Source organism: Athene cunicularia, assembly GCF_003259725.1.
Source record: "Athene cunicularia isolate RWA chromosome 1 unlocalized genomic scaffold, athCun1 chr1_part2, whole genome shotgun sequence".
Lineage (NCBI taxonomy): Eukaryota > Metazoa > Chordata > Aves > Strigiformes > Strigidae > Athene > Athene cunicularia.
In genome coordinates this window covers 3103942-3119793 of record NW_020799092.1, presented here as the reverse complement: position 1 = coordinate 3119793, position 15852 = coordinate 3103942, and the positions used below count along the sequence as shown (strand labels likewise).

General features: G+C 47.7%; 1 protein-coding gene across 8 annotated transcripts in view; it reads right to left on the bottom strand.

Moving 5' to 3' along the window:
- Positions 1-15852, bottom strand: part of ZC3H7B (zinc finger CCCH-type containing 7B) — a 43644-nt gene that overhangs the window by 6579 nt on the left and 21213 nt on the right. For all 8 annotated transcript variants that reach the window (XR_003400046.1, XM_026865219.1, XM_026865232.1 and 5 more), the window contains exons 14-19: positions 13529-13629; positions 12676-12857; positions 8920-9005; positions 3459-3592; positions 2081-2186; positions 595-703 (exon numbers count right to left, since the gene is read on the bottom strand). Coding sequence is in view for 7 of the 8 variants with exons in the window: in XM_026865219.1 (XP_026721020.1) it covers positions 595-703; positions 2081-2186; positions 3459-3592; positions 8920-9005; positions 12676-12857; positions 13529-13629 (718 nt within the window). In the remaining variant the exon portion in view is untranslated. The remainder of the gene's footprint in view (positions 1-594; positions 704-2080; positions 2187-3458; positions 3593-8919; positions 9006-12675; positions 12858-13528; positions 13630-15852) is intronic.

The following is a 15852-nucleotide window of genomic DNA, read 5'->3' as shown; positions in this document are numbered from 1 at the left end:
CTATCCCCCACAAAAGGTAACTTGGGAGCCTGCATAATTGATTCCAGACAAGCTCCTCCACAAAGGCACCACCCAACGATGTTCTCATTCGGGATCTCAAATCCACTCCTTTTGAATACAATGCTGTGAGCAGGGAGTGCCGCAGCCCAGGAGCAAGGGATATTGAGCAGAAATGGGCAAGGAAGCCAAGGCAGATACAAGACAGACAAGAAAGATACAGGAGCAGCTACAGGTCAGGACTGGCACTTTGGCAGAGCTCCATGCAAAGCCAGGCCTGGGACAGTATAGGCAACTGGAGGGACAGCACAGGGTGGATTCAAAGAGCTGCAGAAAGGGAGGGCAGCAATGGAGCAATGCAAGATATGAGATCAATGTTCACCAGTCCCAGAGTGAGGAACTCAAGTTATAAATGCGTGTTTAAGGAAAGAGCAGCTCTAAATTACTGTAGACAGACATGCCCCATAATTCCACCTAAAGTCATGGTACCAGCTCCACCTCTGTGGTCAAGAGTATGTCTTAACAGACCCTGCATCCACTGCCTAAATGTCCTCTTCCTGCTCCCCAAGCTCTCTGGCTCATGTTTCCCCCACTCACTTTTATTTTCCTTCATGAAGGTCCACATGTCTCTCTCCTCAGGGCTGTGGGCAAAGGAGCAGTTGCCCACATACTGGCATTTCCTGCCATTTTGTGCATGGATACACAACTGTTAAAAGACAGAGAGAAAAATTTAGTATCTGCAAAACACGCCTTGCTAGAGGGGAAAGTGGGTTCAAAAACACAGCCTGGGGATTAAATTGCACACAGGAGAGGCTGCATACAGGACACTTCATACGTCATTAACTCACGCTTCTTTTCCTCAAGCTCCTGATGACATGAAGGGTAAGTTTTCCCTATAAACACACAGGTAGCTCAGTTCAGCATCTGGCCTCTCTCCTGTTGCCATTTTCATAGGCAACTGGGTGCAGGTACCCACGAGACAGCAGGGAGCAACCTGGATCAGCCCAACAGTGTCTCCTGCTGGTCATGTAGCTGGTCCTCAGAGGTGACTCATTCTCCAGCCATCTCCAAGTGGGTGAAGAGTAGCCTTATGGCTTGCTTAGACTGCACGAGCACACACACAACTTTACCTCACAGCTACCAGCGGCATAATTGCCAGAGAAAATGAGAAGCTTTCCAAGCATTGAATTTACTGACCATCCCTTCTCCCCCAGTCCTGTCACCAGAGGAGGATGGTGGTGTGGAGACCAGCTGGAGAAGAGACAACACTGTTCCTCTCTGGTTGAGGTTTGGTGGGAGCTCAGGCAATGCACACACTTGTGTGGCAACCTGCTTTCCTGCACGATCTGCAACTCACCTGCTGGTCTTCTCTCCTACTGCAGCAGCTGTAAATAACACTTGCTCCCCTCGCCAGTTTCTAGCAACTGGCCTGCAAACGGAGAGCGCTCCAGGCCTTGCGAGTGGCCTTGCACCTGCCACAGACTAAGGGGCAGAAGATCCCACAGGGTTGGGAGGAAAGAGCTTTCTCCTTTCAGGGAGAAAGGAAAGGAAAGAGAGAAACTATCAATTGCCATATTCAGGGCTAGAGTTGGAGGTTAGATATGTGTAGTTTTCCTTACATGTGGCTTTTCAGCCGAGTTCTTAGTTTTGCTTTCAAAACACATCATGAGCCAGTTTCACAATTTACAGCAGCACAGCCACAGCAAAGGCAGGGATAGGCTTTGCCCAAGCGCTCTGTCTCGCCTCTCACCCACATTGAGAAACCCTGACCTAAGGGGAGACTTAAATCTCATTCCCAAGCCCTGTGCCAGCCACTTCTTGAGACAGTGACTGCATTAACAGCAACGTCAGAAACTTGCATATGTGCAAAGAGTAGTTTAAACAGGTGCTGCTCCTTTTTCTGCTCCATCCTTTTGCTGGATGTGTTTGAGATCTTGCTGCCATGAGTCTGTCCTTGCCTCCCACCTCAGCCAACACATGGCTGCCTCCCTGCCAAGTCTACAAGGGATCAGCCCTCAAAGCACTGCACCATGCTGGGAGGGAAGGGGAAGGGGCACCTGGCTGTGCTGGGCACGGGGCTTACATCATATTGCTGTGGGAAGTTGCGGATGGAAGGCAGTGGTCGCACAGACACCCACTTCTTCTTTGCTTTGGACATCACCAACAGGACACGACGTTCCTTCGTCCAACTAAAGAAGAGAGAATAAATCAAGACAGGCAAAAGAGCAAGCAGAACAAGGTTTTGTTCTCCTCGGAAACCCTTAAATATTGAGATGACCCGATCCTTCAGTCCAGCTTGTCTCTGCACTATTCGGCTCCTCCTAGACACACACACATCTGTGACAGAGAAGCCACAAGCAGGGTGTTTAGAAGGATTTCTCCCTGTACTTATCACATATTTCTTGGGGTATCTCTTCTCATAAAGGCACAAAAGATCCCCCAAGTCCCACATGGCATCATCATGGATTACTAAACAACTGTATTCCACCCTTTGACACAGCCAGTTCTTGTGCAATCAGATCCATGAAAAACATTTGGGAATATTTTCTGTTTGAAAGGTGCAGTAGAAATGCAAGTCACCACAAGCACCATCTTATGAACAGGTGCCAGGAAGTATTAATTCTCCTGCAGCACCAGCAAGAGATCACCAGGAGATACTCTGGGAAAAACCCCAGTTCTATTCAGTAGCTGCATGAAGAGGTGTTATCCTTTCCATTCCAGGAAGTGATCCTCACCTGCTCACCTCCTCCAGCAACTCCTGCTTCTGTCTCTTTTTCCTCAAAGGTCTTACATTTGTAATAGGATGCCAGACTGTGCCTTTGTGGCTTGTGTTATGGGAAGTGAGGTCCTACAAAACCTTACATCCTATCCTGCCAGGCTGCCTGTGTTAAGAGGTGCCACACTTTCCATGTTGGAAAGTCACCTAATGGTGGCTTCCCAGCTGATATTCTTCTATCACACTGAACATCCTCACAGGCTCCCAGGGGCCAGGAGGTGCAAACAGACAAGACATGTCAGAGAACAGCAATCAGAGCAATGAAAAAGCCAAGGAAATTAATTTAAAAGGAAGCAGAATACCTTGAATCATTGCTAATAGTGACCTGACAGATGTTTGCAAATAGCTAGAAATATAAACAAGTGCAGAAGAGAACTATCTTAGTGACCTTGCTAAGAAGAAATGATAGCAACTGGGAAAAAAGGGAATTGTGGGAGCTGAACTGCACGCACCAAAAGTAACAATCTGCACAATGCTGTCAGCAAATACAAACAGTAAAGAAGAGAGCAGGAAACTGGAAAACAGCTATCTGCAATGCTTGCTATAGTGACAAACACCCTGAGCAGCAAGAGGCTGCTAAGAAACCTTACAGCCTCTTCCATAGAGATGAAGCCCAAGTGAAGGTAAAAGGAGAAATGCCTGCCCTTGAAGAGGGGTGGGGAAAAGAAAAGGTTGCATTGCTCACCAGTGGCGGGCTTTGGCACTACAGTACTTGAGGTCTTTGTCTGGCTCCACCAGCTGCCCGTTCCTCCAGCACTGGCCACACACAAATTTCATCTGAAGGTCAAAGGTGCTTGACGTGGGAGCTCGGGGAGAAGCCTGGGGGAAAGAACCACAGCCTCAAGCAAACAGAGCCAAAATGCACCCCCCAAACTGCCACAGAGATGCTGGTGGTTCCCCGAATGCCTGCAACAAGCCAGATTAAACCAGAAACAGCCCAGCTCTCCTTTGCCAGAGTTAGCTGGTGGCCTGTTGAGATACCAGACAGGAGCAAAACCACCGCTTGTTACAGCATGATTTCATGGGCTTTGACGTCTGGACAAAAGCACAGTCAGCTTCAAGCACTGACCAGACCTGGTTGTGGAACCTCTGCAGCATATCTCCATGTACAGACAAGCTCTGCAAGACCTGCCCCAGTTCTTAACGCCCACTTCCCTGCAGGGAGGGCAACACGTGTTGCCCTCGCTACTCATGGAGAGAGCTCAGCCGCACAGCCAAGAGAACCCCCTTGGGAGGAGGCCAGTCTGTGCCACAGTGCAGGACTTCCCACTCCAGCTTTTGGACCAAGAGGCTCATTTCACATCTAGCACTTGACACACTGATGTCAGATTTGGGTCCTCTTGTTAATACCCTTCAAAGCCATTTCTGGGCAGGTTTCCATCTCTCCCAGCTCCTTTGCACCAGGCCTCACAGGCAGTTAATCATGATCTCTGGACAGAGGTACAACTGTCAATTCACAGATTTCATATCCTCTCAGCCACTTAACTTCATTGGCCTTCTACCTGTCTCTTCAAGAAAGCTCTTTTGGGATTATGACTAACAGATTGTGGAGTGGAAAAAAATGGGAGTCAGTCCCATATCATCACTGCCTTCTGTTTTCTGAGCAAATCTCTGGAAAGCTGTTTACACTGGAACACATGAGTCTGGTGTCTCCAGTTCATTTCCAAACCAAATGTCACGTACCAGTAAAACAGCTCTCTGACTGCCAACCACATAAACAGCCCACCCCCACTGCCATGCCTTTACTTCTAACCCTAAGCATCTAATAAGAAGCAGACAGGCAAACCATGTCCTCGAGGAGCAAGGTGCTGCCAGCAATTGATTAACAGTAGCGTGGACCCTATGTGCATCCCTTGGCAAAGGGAAAACAGGTGGTGCAGAATCAAAACATCTCCCAGGAAATGCCACATAAGCTATTGACTACCACTCTGCATCCTCCAGACCCAGTCTTTCACAGAAGCAGAGCTGACACAGGAAGTGTTCTCCATCACTGTGAAAAACTGACCAGAGAGCTGACCTTTGCCTGTGCTGTCTACAAGAGGCCATCACTGCTCTGGATGCCCCAGCAAAAGGACCCATCCAGAGAACCATCATTTTTCTTGAAAAGCAGTGGCAATTCTGGCCTACGTACCCGCAGGACAGCCTTTCTGGTGGCATCTGGCATGTGACTTGTTCCTGTCAGCTTTCATCAGTGCTAGAGCACATCAAAGCAGCCAGCTGCAGGATGCGCAGGGTCGAGACCTTGGATATCACAGAAGGCAGTAAGGTGCCTCCCTCTCAGGTGTGTGACCTTTGAACAGTAGTTTTAATCTCTACTTGGTCTCCAAAGGAAATTATGCCACCGTTCAACACTTACTGAACAAACCTATAGGCCTAAAGTAACAAAATGGCACTGCTGGCATATTCCCTTTCATCAGCCCAATATTATCTGCTATATAATCCTCCAGATGACAGATCTCTCAGCACAGGAAGCTTGGTTCAAATCTACTGACCCAGGAAAAAGTAAAACCGAGTATCTCCAGAAGACACAATAGATTAAAGAAAATGTTTCTCAGGTAATTCTGGTGATCTGGACTGCTTTCCCCCAGAATTCTTAACCAAAAGAAGCCCTTTGCATTTCTTCATCAGAGTCATGAAAACTGCTGGTCAATCCAGTGGGCATGTATGCTCCCAGGGGATTAGAAGCCAAGTGAAAGATCAAAGCTTCTGCTGTTGCTGCTACATGACTGTATTTGTAAAGTCAAGACACATACCTGGCAGGCTGCTGATAACCAAGTGTGGAAATTGCTATCACATGAGACTCTAGCAGATGAAGCCAGGCAAAAGTGCCTTGGGCTGTGGCACCACCCCTTGCTATGAAGCCAGACGATATAGTGTTAGCTATGCACCATGGCAACCAAATAAATAAATGCCTTTGGCACGACAGCTCTCCACTTCAGGCTTTGCAGAAAGCAACAGTCCCAGCACGGCCACTTGTGTCTCTCAACTTCAGGAACACCTCTCAGTGACACTGAAATGCTCTCTGGAGAAGCCACATGCCTCGGGGGACTGTATGAGGAGCCCAGGTTACTCAACACCTAAGTGAGTAAGCTGTACTTAGGTACAAGTACCCCTTATTAGAGACTTTCTTTTCTTCTCCATGCTTAAATTTCTGAAGCCAGTTTTTACAGGGGTTCTGCAGCTGGCTAGTGGAGTAAAAACAGAATAGCCCTCGAAAACCGGAAAAAAAATAGGGCTAAAACCCCTCAGTTCCTAGGCATGCGATGGGAGGACACCCAGCTACCTGTAATGGTCTTTCCTGCTGTCTGTCTCTTCAGTCTGGAGCAACTGGGTTTACTCCTACAGCAGCCTCTATGGGACCAAATCTGCGGGGCCAAGGGCGAGATCCCTGACAGGTGTTTAGCAAGCAGTGTATCTTCCACTTCTTGCTAAGTCTGCTGACCTGCATCATCACAGCTGCTGGGTCTCTGTATGCTGCCTGCCTCTTTTCTCCACAACTGGATAACCCCAGCCACTAACTGAGTCCAACTGGCAGCTGTGACAAAACTGCATCAAAATCCCTGGGAGTGACTTTGCTTCCGCTGACCAGAGGGTGCCAGGGTGGGTGTGGATCACACAGAATGGTGGGAAGGAGGAGTCTGCTTTTACAACACTCCTGGGAAGTTGTCTTTGCCAGGCAGCCAACATTGAAAGCTGGAAGGATGCTGAGAAAACTCTGAGTCACATTAGCCTGCTTGGACGGGAGAAAATAACAGCAAAAGTAAACATCTCTCAACAGATACGTTAGTTCTGCCCCCGGGGTCTTCGGCAGCAAGCCAATGTCTCATCCTGGAGCACAGCCCTCTGTCTGAGTATGTGCTGATGCCAAAGCCAAGGTCTGCAAACACATGAGTCTGACTGACTTGATGTCCCCCTACACAGTGCCAATGCCAGACTACCAATCCCTACAGACAACTGATGGTGCTGCTGGTGGGCACTTTCTGACTGTACAAACAAGGCTGCTGCTTTGCCTCCGCACAAATTGATGCCCTGGAAGGGTGAAGGTTACAGTCCAGCTTTGCAACAGGCATTTGTGGGGCACAACCAGACTTTGCCATTGGCCATCAGCCCTAACACTGTCCAAGGGGCCCTGAAAATGTAGCGCTCTGCCCATCCCCTAACAGCTGATGTAGCTGGCACTGGCATTTCTCTTCCTGATCCTCTGCCCCCTGCAAGCCCCAACAGCCAGAAACAAAACCCTCACTCAGCATCCAGATCCCACATGCTTCAGAGGACATGCTCTGACCAAGCCCACTGAACAACTTGTTCTTCCAGCAGCAGCAACTTCAGACAAAGGTGAATCTGAAACTGCAAGGCTTACAGAAAAACAGCTGTCCATCTATCTTCTTTTTATTCGTAGATTATGTACAAAGAATGAGAAGACAGAGCTTTCTGGAAGATGCAGGCAGATCCACAGCAGGCAGGACAGAACCAGTCACTAGACTTCACTCCCCATGGGGCAGGGATTCCTGATATAAACCCAACTACTGCTGAAAATTCACAGTTTTCTGCACTGTGGAAATGCAGGCAGCTGCCTCTGTCCCCAGGTAGAAAGAGATCATAGCCAGATCTGTCTGCAGGGACCATTCAGATCCATACTCACTTCTCATATAATACAGGCTGTAGGAACTTGTCGTCTCAGCTGACTGAGAGTCTAGAACATATTCCTTAAGCAAGACAGACAGCTTTGGGAACTAGAGACCTTGGTTACTGGTGGACTGCTGCTTCCCATTGCCCTCCCCCAATCATTTCAGACCACAACAGCAGAACAGGCTGCACAGGTATGTTGCTGAGCATCTCCTCAAAGATGGATCCATCTCACGCTGTACGTAGGTAGACACAGAGCCCACTGCAAGCATCAGTGCAGTAACCTGCATCTTTCCTGTTGGGCTAACCCATTGCCATCAGACCTGCTTTTCCCCAGCATCAGTGCCCTACAGCCTTCAGAACACTTCTGCTGGCCCATAACCTAGCCAAATGAAAAAGCTGCTACACTCCACGTGAGTGACTCAGATCCCTTTCCTACAAAACACCTCCTCCACAGGGTGCTCACAGGCTGCACTCACTGCTGGTCTCTGAAGAGGGACTCCTAGGTGAGAGGTACCAAACAAAAGTGAAGCACCCTTGCTCTGACAGCTGAGCACAGACCAAGGGGTGGTGAGCTCCGGCCTCCACAAGGGGAAAGAAATCTGTCAAGTGGGAACAAAAAGGATTCACAACACTTTACCCATCATTTTTCCAGGGAGAGAATTGCTCCTACTCCTAGAGCTTGCTAGGAGGCAGGAAGCTTCCCATCTCATCAGACATATCTTCCAAAAGGAATTAAAGAACAAAAAACCTCCCTGTTCTAATGGCAAAACTGCTTTAGTTCAACTTCAAGGCTGGGCATTGTCGTCACTGGGTGGGCTCTGCTCCTACACCCCTTGGGGAAAAAAAAAAAAAAAAAAGTTAAGGCAGCACCACCCTTGCCAACAGGTTGGGAGAAAGCAAACAAAGAGGTGGCCTTTGCTTATAACACACCTCTCCAGAGAAAGCTCTTGGCAGTGCTAGAGGGTGCAGCCAGAGGCACCTTCTCCCACACTGAGAGACTGGTGGCACAAAGAGAGGCAAAGCTCACAGCCTCCTGGCATAGTGCTACTAAGATCTCTGCCTAGCTTCAACAGCACCTGAGCTGCAAGTTCCACCCACTTCTGTGTTTAGAGCAGTCCTGAGTCATGACTCATTTCTTAGAGTCCTTCAAACTGCCGTATCGTCCCTTAGCCACTAAAGGGCAGCAGGACACCTTTGGTCCCCACTCTGTGTGGCCACAGTCCCCGAAGTTTCCCAGTTTCACCAGCAAGGTGTCACAGAAAACACCACTCTCTGTGCATTGTCCTCCCTGCTCTGGAGGCTTTACCCCATCACTGAACAGAGCAGATAACAATGCTGCAAAACAGGGCATAAAGCTCATCGCTGCCACTGCAACCAGGAAAGCTCTCAGCTGCCTGCCTCAATGGCCAGCCTGGTCTGCCTGCGACCTGTCAGGCAGAGCAGTGGGAGGAAAAGAGAAAGTGCCGGAACAGTTAGGAGCAAAACCAGGATGCAAGCCCTAGATACACCTTACTTACCGTGCTGTTGGCTGGTTTGCTGGCATGTGCCTCCATCTGCTGCCAGTACTTCTTTGACTCCTGCACGATATCTTCATGGGTCATTCCTGGGAACAAAAGGAGACAGGACTGAGCTACTATGCTTTGGCTAAAAGATGAGAGGGAGGGAAGGGTTACAGGACTTCCTAGGTTGGGGCTTAGTAACACCTGTGTGGCTGATAGCTCCCAACACTCCTACTGGTAATGTCAGGTCATGGGTTGTGAGGGGACCCACCACAGAATGTGTTTAAGCATAGGCTAAGGAAGCTCCTCTCTTCACATAAGCCAAATGAAAGAGGAACAGTTCAGTCTCCTGAGCTCAGGCAGACCTGGCATTCTGCTTAGGCTGTCTGCAAAGGATCCAGATGCTGCCTCCAAGATGATGATTCTTGACTAACAGTCAAGACCTGTCCAAGGCTGTCCCCCAACACCATGTGAACAGATCCTACCCAAGGCCCTGAAGACAATGCTTTGTTACTGTTGATCTACTGTATATTGGAGTTTTTGCCACTAGCTTGGAAGATCACATCTAGATTCTCGAAGACCTCAGAAGTCTCACCAAATCCCTGCTGGGATTAATTAGCCTGTTACACACTTTAAGTTGTGGAGGCTGCTCATCAATCAATAGGCGAAGAGGAAAGTCAAATTTCAACACAAACACCAAGCACAAACAAGGTAGCAAGGAAAGACTAACTAAGGACAGTGGCTACTGTGTAACCAGCAAGGAAAGATCTGCAAGGGTTCAGGAATCAGAAATGCAATATCAAACAAAAAGGATTTATCAGACCTTATCTAAGGAATTAGCTCCTGACTAACTCAAATGGTGAGGGAACAGCCTCTGCCAGCAGCAACCAGCTATATGGGTGCTACAATTCGCAGACCACTAAACAACAGGAGAAAGTATGACTGGACAGTTCCTACTCTTACAATGTCAGGATTCTATTACAAAAAACCCATGTTATTTAAGTGCTATAAAGACTCGTGATAGCTGCCAAAACAAATTGAAGCAAGTATCTTAAAATGGCCAGTTGACTGCCAGAAGTGGGGTGCTGAGGATGAGCTTTACGCGGCACACCCAGCACAGAGAGTTTGCAAAACTGCTTGCTTTGCTTTTGCCTACAGCTTTTATTATTGAAGTGAGGTGTTCCTCAGGCATGCCACAGGGCCATGTTTGATCTGGGAGTCAGGACGTTTCAGAACTTAAGGGCCAGCAAACACAAGTTTTCATCTCAGCTTAGGCTGTGTGTAACTTTGGTAAGTCACAGCACTCCTGACCCCACGTTCCCCATCTGTGATTTCAACTGTCCAGGCGCTTGCCAGGCAACAATACTGCTGTTTGTACAGGGCTTGGACAGGATGAGAAGTATTCAGGGAACCTTCCCATTCTTCAAGAACATTTGCTCAGGCCTCCAAAATGGCAGCTGCTTCATAGCTGGTATTACTCCCAGGTCAGAACTGTTTGTGGATTTTCTCCTTCTTAACCATTAATCCCAGAAGAAACTGCGTACAGTTAGAATAACTGCAACTTCCTCTTCTGTGTCCAAGTACTGCAGGGCTGGACACAACGCTGATCTGTACTTCAGACAAAAAAACTGTAAATCTGGGGAAACCACAGCAAAAAGTTAACGTGCTGCACTGGACCTGGCAGAGAAAGGGCCAAAGCAGCTCCCATCATCTCCATTCTGCACACCTGCAGTGATCCTCTGAGTGCAGAACTAACAGGAGAAGCATATACACCTCTTGTCAGAAGACTGAATTTCCAATTAAGTTCTTAGCAAGTGACTGCCTTCTTCCAGTCCCAGCAATCTGAGCTAACTCAACAACATGGTCTAGAAATGTGGTGGTTGAGAAAAAAAACCCTCCCAAATATGAAAGGATGTTTTCCAACACACCAGCTCTCCAAAGCATGAACTGTTCCAAAAAGATGATCTGTGAACCAGAAGGCCCATGTGTTGATTACTTGTAACATTTCAACATCTTTCTCAACATCATTAGTGAGGAAAAAGACTCAGTGATTTCCACTGATGGGAGAAGATAGCAAGATATGTGTGCGAAAAGCCACAGTGAACAAGAAAAAAGTTCTGCCTGTCTACATTTTCAGATCTTGGGAACCTTTACTCCACTAATACAATCTTTTATCCCCATGAAGAGTCACAAGCTCTGTAAAAGCTCAAATGGCTGTGAAATGCAACAGCTCACTGATTTCAAATGCAAGCTTCTATGGATGATGCTTCCCTTCCTATTCTTGCCAAGCAAATGGTACCCAAATCAAACTCTCTGCTCCAAAGCCAAAGCATTCCCAGAGAATGGCAACAACTACCTGTCACCTCTGTTTCCATAATGAAGGCTACACTTAAGAGAGGTAATAACCTACCACTCCAGGAAGACAAACTCACAAGGACAGCAGGCTCACATTAAAAAAAAAAACAAACAACAAACCAAAAAGATGATGCATCTCCCATTGTTGGAAAAGATAGAAGTAAGCATAAGGCTTACTGACCACTTCTGCAGCTAAACTCATGGCTTGTTTCATCTCCTCAGCCTTCCCTTTGGAAGTCACTTCTTCAAGTAAAGAAGTCAAAAAGCAAAAATCAATCTAACCATTTCTTCTACAGGCTGAAGAGGAAGGAATAGGGAGGGAGGGAACAAAGAAACTTTTTCTGAAAAAAACCACCAACAAAAATAAACCAACCATAGGGTGGGGAAAAGAGCAAGATGCTTGAATATTAGAGTGTTCAGAATACTACAGTCACTGTCATAAGCATGTAGGGCAGCAATGGTGGCATATGGCTTACAGGCAACATGCTGTCTTAGAAACTCTGGTGGTGTAATTTTTTAATTTCCTTCAGCCACAAGTAAGTGAGGCCAAATGGCATTCCCCACAGTGTGTTACTTGTTCATCACTGTCCCTCATGAGCCAAGCCAAAGCCAAGGACTGCACTGAACAACAGTGACAGGCACTTGAACAATAAATCAAAGAAGTTGCCCCCAATTACAACATAGTGAGAAACATCCATAATGTGTTTCCTCTCTGAAGTACTCCCAATTACCAAGCTAGGTCCTGCATTAACCAAGACCCTGTGGTGAAAAAAGATGTAGGTAGCGTCGTAGGTGTATCACCGTCTACTCGGTTAACAGGAGAGCACCAAGAGAAACCCCACAACATGTTGGAGGGTGCCCGATGTGGCAGTGTCATTATATGAGTGACCTAAATATAATTTCTGCAATAGCCTCTTCAGAGGCATGTCATCAACTCCTTTCTGGGAAACACCAAATATCTAGCCATTTCCCACTGTTGGTGAATTTGTTTAGAGATAAACTGGAGATGCACAGCCTTCCTTTATATAAGCACTTTGTCATCTGCACATGCTGTCATTCTCACTGCACCAGATGCTCACACAGGGTCCCAATTGCTATTTAGGGTCTTGCACAGGATTTAAGCACCAAAACACCTCTGGGGATTCAGCCCTACCTAATAATCATTTCAATTTATGCAGCTGGTCCCATGGGAAAGGCTTTCTGGTCTGCCAACTTCAGTAGCACATGTAAAGGGACAAGGGCCAAATCATCTCAGAGAACACCTTGGCCCTCTTTTCTGTGTCCCTGAGGAGACAGAGTAAGTACATGCACAAGTGAGTGACAACTTCTCAGTACTCCAAAATCACCCTCTTCTCTCAGCTGGCCCTGGGTACACACTTGGGTGTACACATCACCAACCCTGCACCAAGTCACACCCACCTGAATACTGCTGCAGCAGCCAGACCTTGAGCTCGATGAAACTATGAGCGAAGTGGCAGCTGTCCTCGCGCAGGCAACCGTAACGTACCTCATGTCGGCACACATCGAACTGGAAGTGCTCCTGGAACTGGCGGATCTTGGAGTATTTCAGGGAGGTGGAACGCACGATGTGAACCAGACACCTGCAGCCAGGCCAGAGAAATATGAAGCACCAGAGGATCAAATCTTCACCCCCTCCTCCTTATACATGACTTTCAGACATTTGTCTGGGCAGGCAAAGGACACAGAAAATCAACTCTGGGAGAGGCAGACTCCCACTGGGAAAACCAACCCCCTGCCCTCCCACCCTATCAACCCTAGGTAGGTATTTTCAACGTCCTCAGCCCATGGGTGATGCTCTGCTTAAGTTCAGAGATCAGACATTTCAAAATATGCAAAGATACCAACTCCTCTGGTTCAGCAAGGCCCTAAGTCTCAGGTTGCCAGGAACCAGAAGGGTTTCTACTACTGTGTACTTGACATGTTTCTTATACTTGTTTTCCTAAACATTCATTACCAGCCAGTCAGAGGCAGGATCCTGAGCTAGAGGATCTTTGGTTTGACCTTTAAGTAAAGGCCAAACTCAAAAGCAAATTAAGTCAATGGAAAGCTTAGACTGACTCCAAAGAGCTTTGCTGATGCCTGAAATCCCTCAGCACCAGGAGCAAACACACAGGGTGAAGCACACAGTGCTTTGAGCTGCTATGACTAGAACCCACAGGGAGGAAAGAGAGAAAGAGACCAGGGCCCTAGAGTTAAACTGGCTGGACTTGTAAGAGATTGCTCCCATCAGCACAAAAAAATGTTCACTCACTTGTTGTCATGGAAACTGTGTTTGGCAGAAAGGTTGGAGCAGACAGATGGTGTGTCCTTGGTCCCTTTGCTGATAATCCGGGGTTTGCTGTCAAAGCAAATCTGAGAAGAGAAAAATTAGCATGCTGGGAAAATCTTAGAGAGCAGTGAACCTGAGCTACTTCACTTGGAAGGGGAAGAAGAGCGAGAGCCAAACTATTCTAATGTTCAAAGTTAGAAGAAGCCTGGTGAAAACTTTGTGGTTGGACTTTAAAATAAAACAAGCGAATTTTTAGAAAGCTTCTGGACAACATTTTTTGGCTTATTCTCAAGAGTTCTTTTCCATTGTGGTTGGAAAAAATTTTGATCAGAGCCACATATTTTTTCCCAGTTAGTCAACAGAGCAAGAACAAGGGGGAAGTGGTGGGGAGAAATAAAAGAACAGCCAGCTCACAGCTAAGAGCATGTCCCTTTACAGGTACCACTGGCAGTGTGGGGAACTCTGCTGCAGAGCGTGAAGATGGTACAAGCCAAACCTTAACTGACTGACTCAGTGGCTCAGCACAGACATCCAGTGGGAATCTATTGCATTATGAGATTCTGATTTCTAAAGTAGCTGGGGCTAAATTACAATTCAAAGCAACATCTCAAGACAGATGAAGAGACAGATGATGCCATGAGGCTCCTTGCACCTGGGTCAGGTGCAGGGCTAAGGAGGAAAACTGCCTCTCCTTTCTCCTATGCAGCTGGGAGCAGGGCACTGGCTGGGACATATAGAATCACAGAATCATTTAGGTTGGAAAAGACCTTTAACCTTCCCTCATCATATACACTGCTGTTCATGTAGTTACCTTAGCATAGGCTAGGGGTGCTACCAGGGAATCCCCTGATCTCCAGAAGAAACCAGAATGCTCCTGGAGATGCCTGAGAGGAGTCCTGGGGAGCTACTGGTCATGGAACTGCCTCCAACACGAACAAACCTCTTCACGTAACTGCCTAGGAGTTGAATGTGTCTTCTACCCAAGATTTCAGCTGTTTCCAGGGAAGTCAGAAACAGTCCTGGAGCTGCCTGGGAGAGGTTCCGGGAAGCTACAGGTATTGACCTGCCTCCAACATGGACGAAACACCTTCACTAGCAACATGAGGGGAGTCTGGGGCTGCTACTTGAGAATTCATCCATCCCCAGAGGAGGCCAAAATAGTCCTGAAGATGCCTGAGAGGAGTCCTGGGGAGCTACCAGGCATGGACCCGAGTCCTGCATGAAGAAAACTTTTCAGGTAACTGCTGAGGAGAAGTCTGCAGCTGCCACCCAGGATATTCAGACATCTCCAGGGAAGGTCAAAACACTCCCAGCCATAAACCTAACACTGCCAAGTCCACCACTTGCGGCGGGCGGAGGAAGCAAGCAGCCAATTCAATGTGAATGATAGAGCAAGCTTCAAGTTTATTGAGAGAAATCACACCTTATATAAGCAGTCTACAATACACTACTTGCAACTCTATTGGATACATTCAAGAAACTACATTATAATGTCTCAGCCATTGGGTACATTCAAAAGATCACATTATAATACCCCAGCCCCCTGTGGCATTTCTGGTATGCATAAACATTCGCTCCCGAGCTGCTTCCCATCACCCCCCAAGGTCATTCTGCGCCCCCAACTTATCTCTGCGTTCTCACAATAATCCTCCTTAGCACAACTGAGCCCTGGGTGCTCATCCTTGTTTACATAACTGTACCCTGGGTTCTTTCCTTTGTTTACCTCAGGTGGCTGGGACCGAGCTCTGCAGGGAGCTATGGCCGACCAGCTCCTGCAGGGAGCTATGGCCCTGTTCTGCTAGCCATTCTCCAACAACCACTAAAACCATGTCCCTAAGCACCACATCTGCATGTCTTCTAAATACCTCCAGGGACAGTGACCGAACCATTTCCTTGGTATGCTTTTTGGTGAAGAAATTTTTCCTAATATCCAAACTAAGCTTCCGCTGTTGCAACTTGAAGCCATTTCCTCTTGTCCTATCACTTGCTACTTGGGAGAAGAGACTGACACCCACCTCACTACAACCTCCTTTCAGGTAGTTGTAGAGAGCAGTAAGGTCTCCCCCGAGCCTCCTTTTCTCCCCCCAGTTCCCTCAGCCGCTTCTCATACAACCTGTGCTCCAGACCCTTCACCAGCTTCATTGCCCTTCTCCGGACACGCTCGAGTAATTCAATGTCCTTTTTGTAGTGAGGGGCCCAAAACTGAACACAGGAATCAAGGTGCGGCCTCACCAGTGCCGAGTACAGGGGTAAGATCCCTTCCATGTCCCTGCTGGCCACGCTATTGCTGACACAAGCCAGGATGC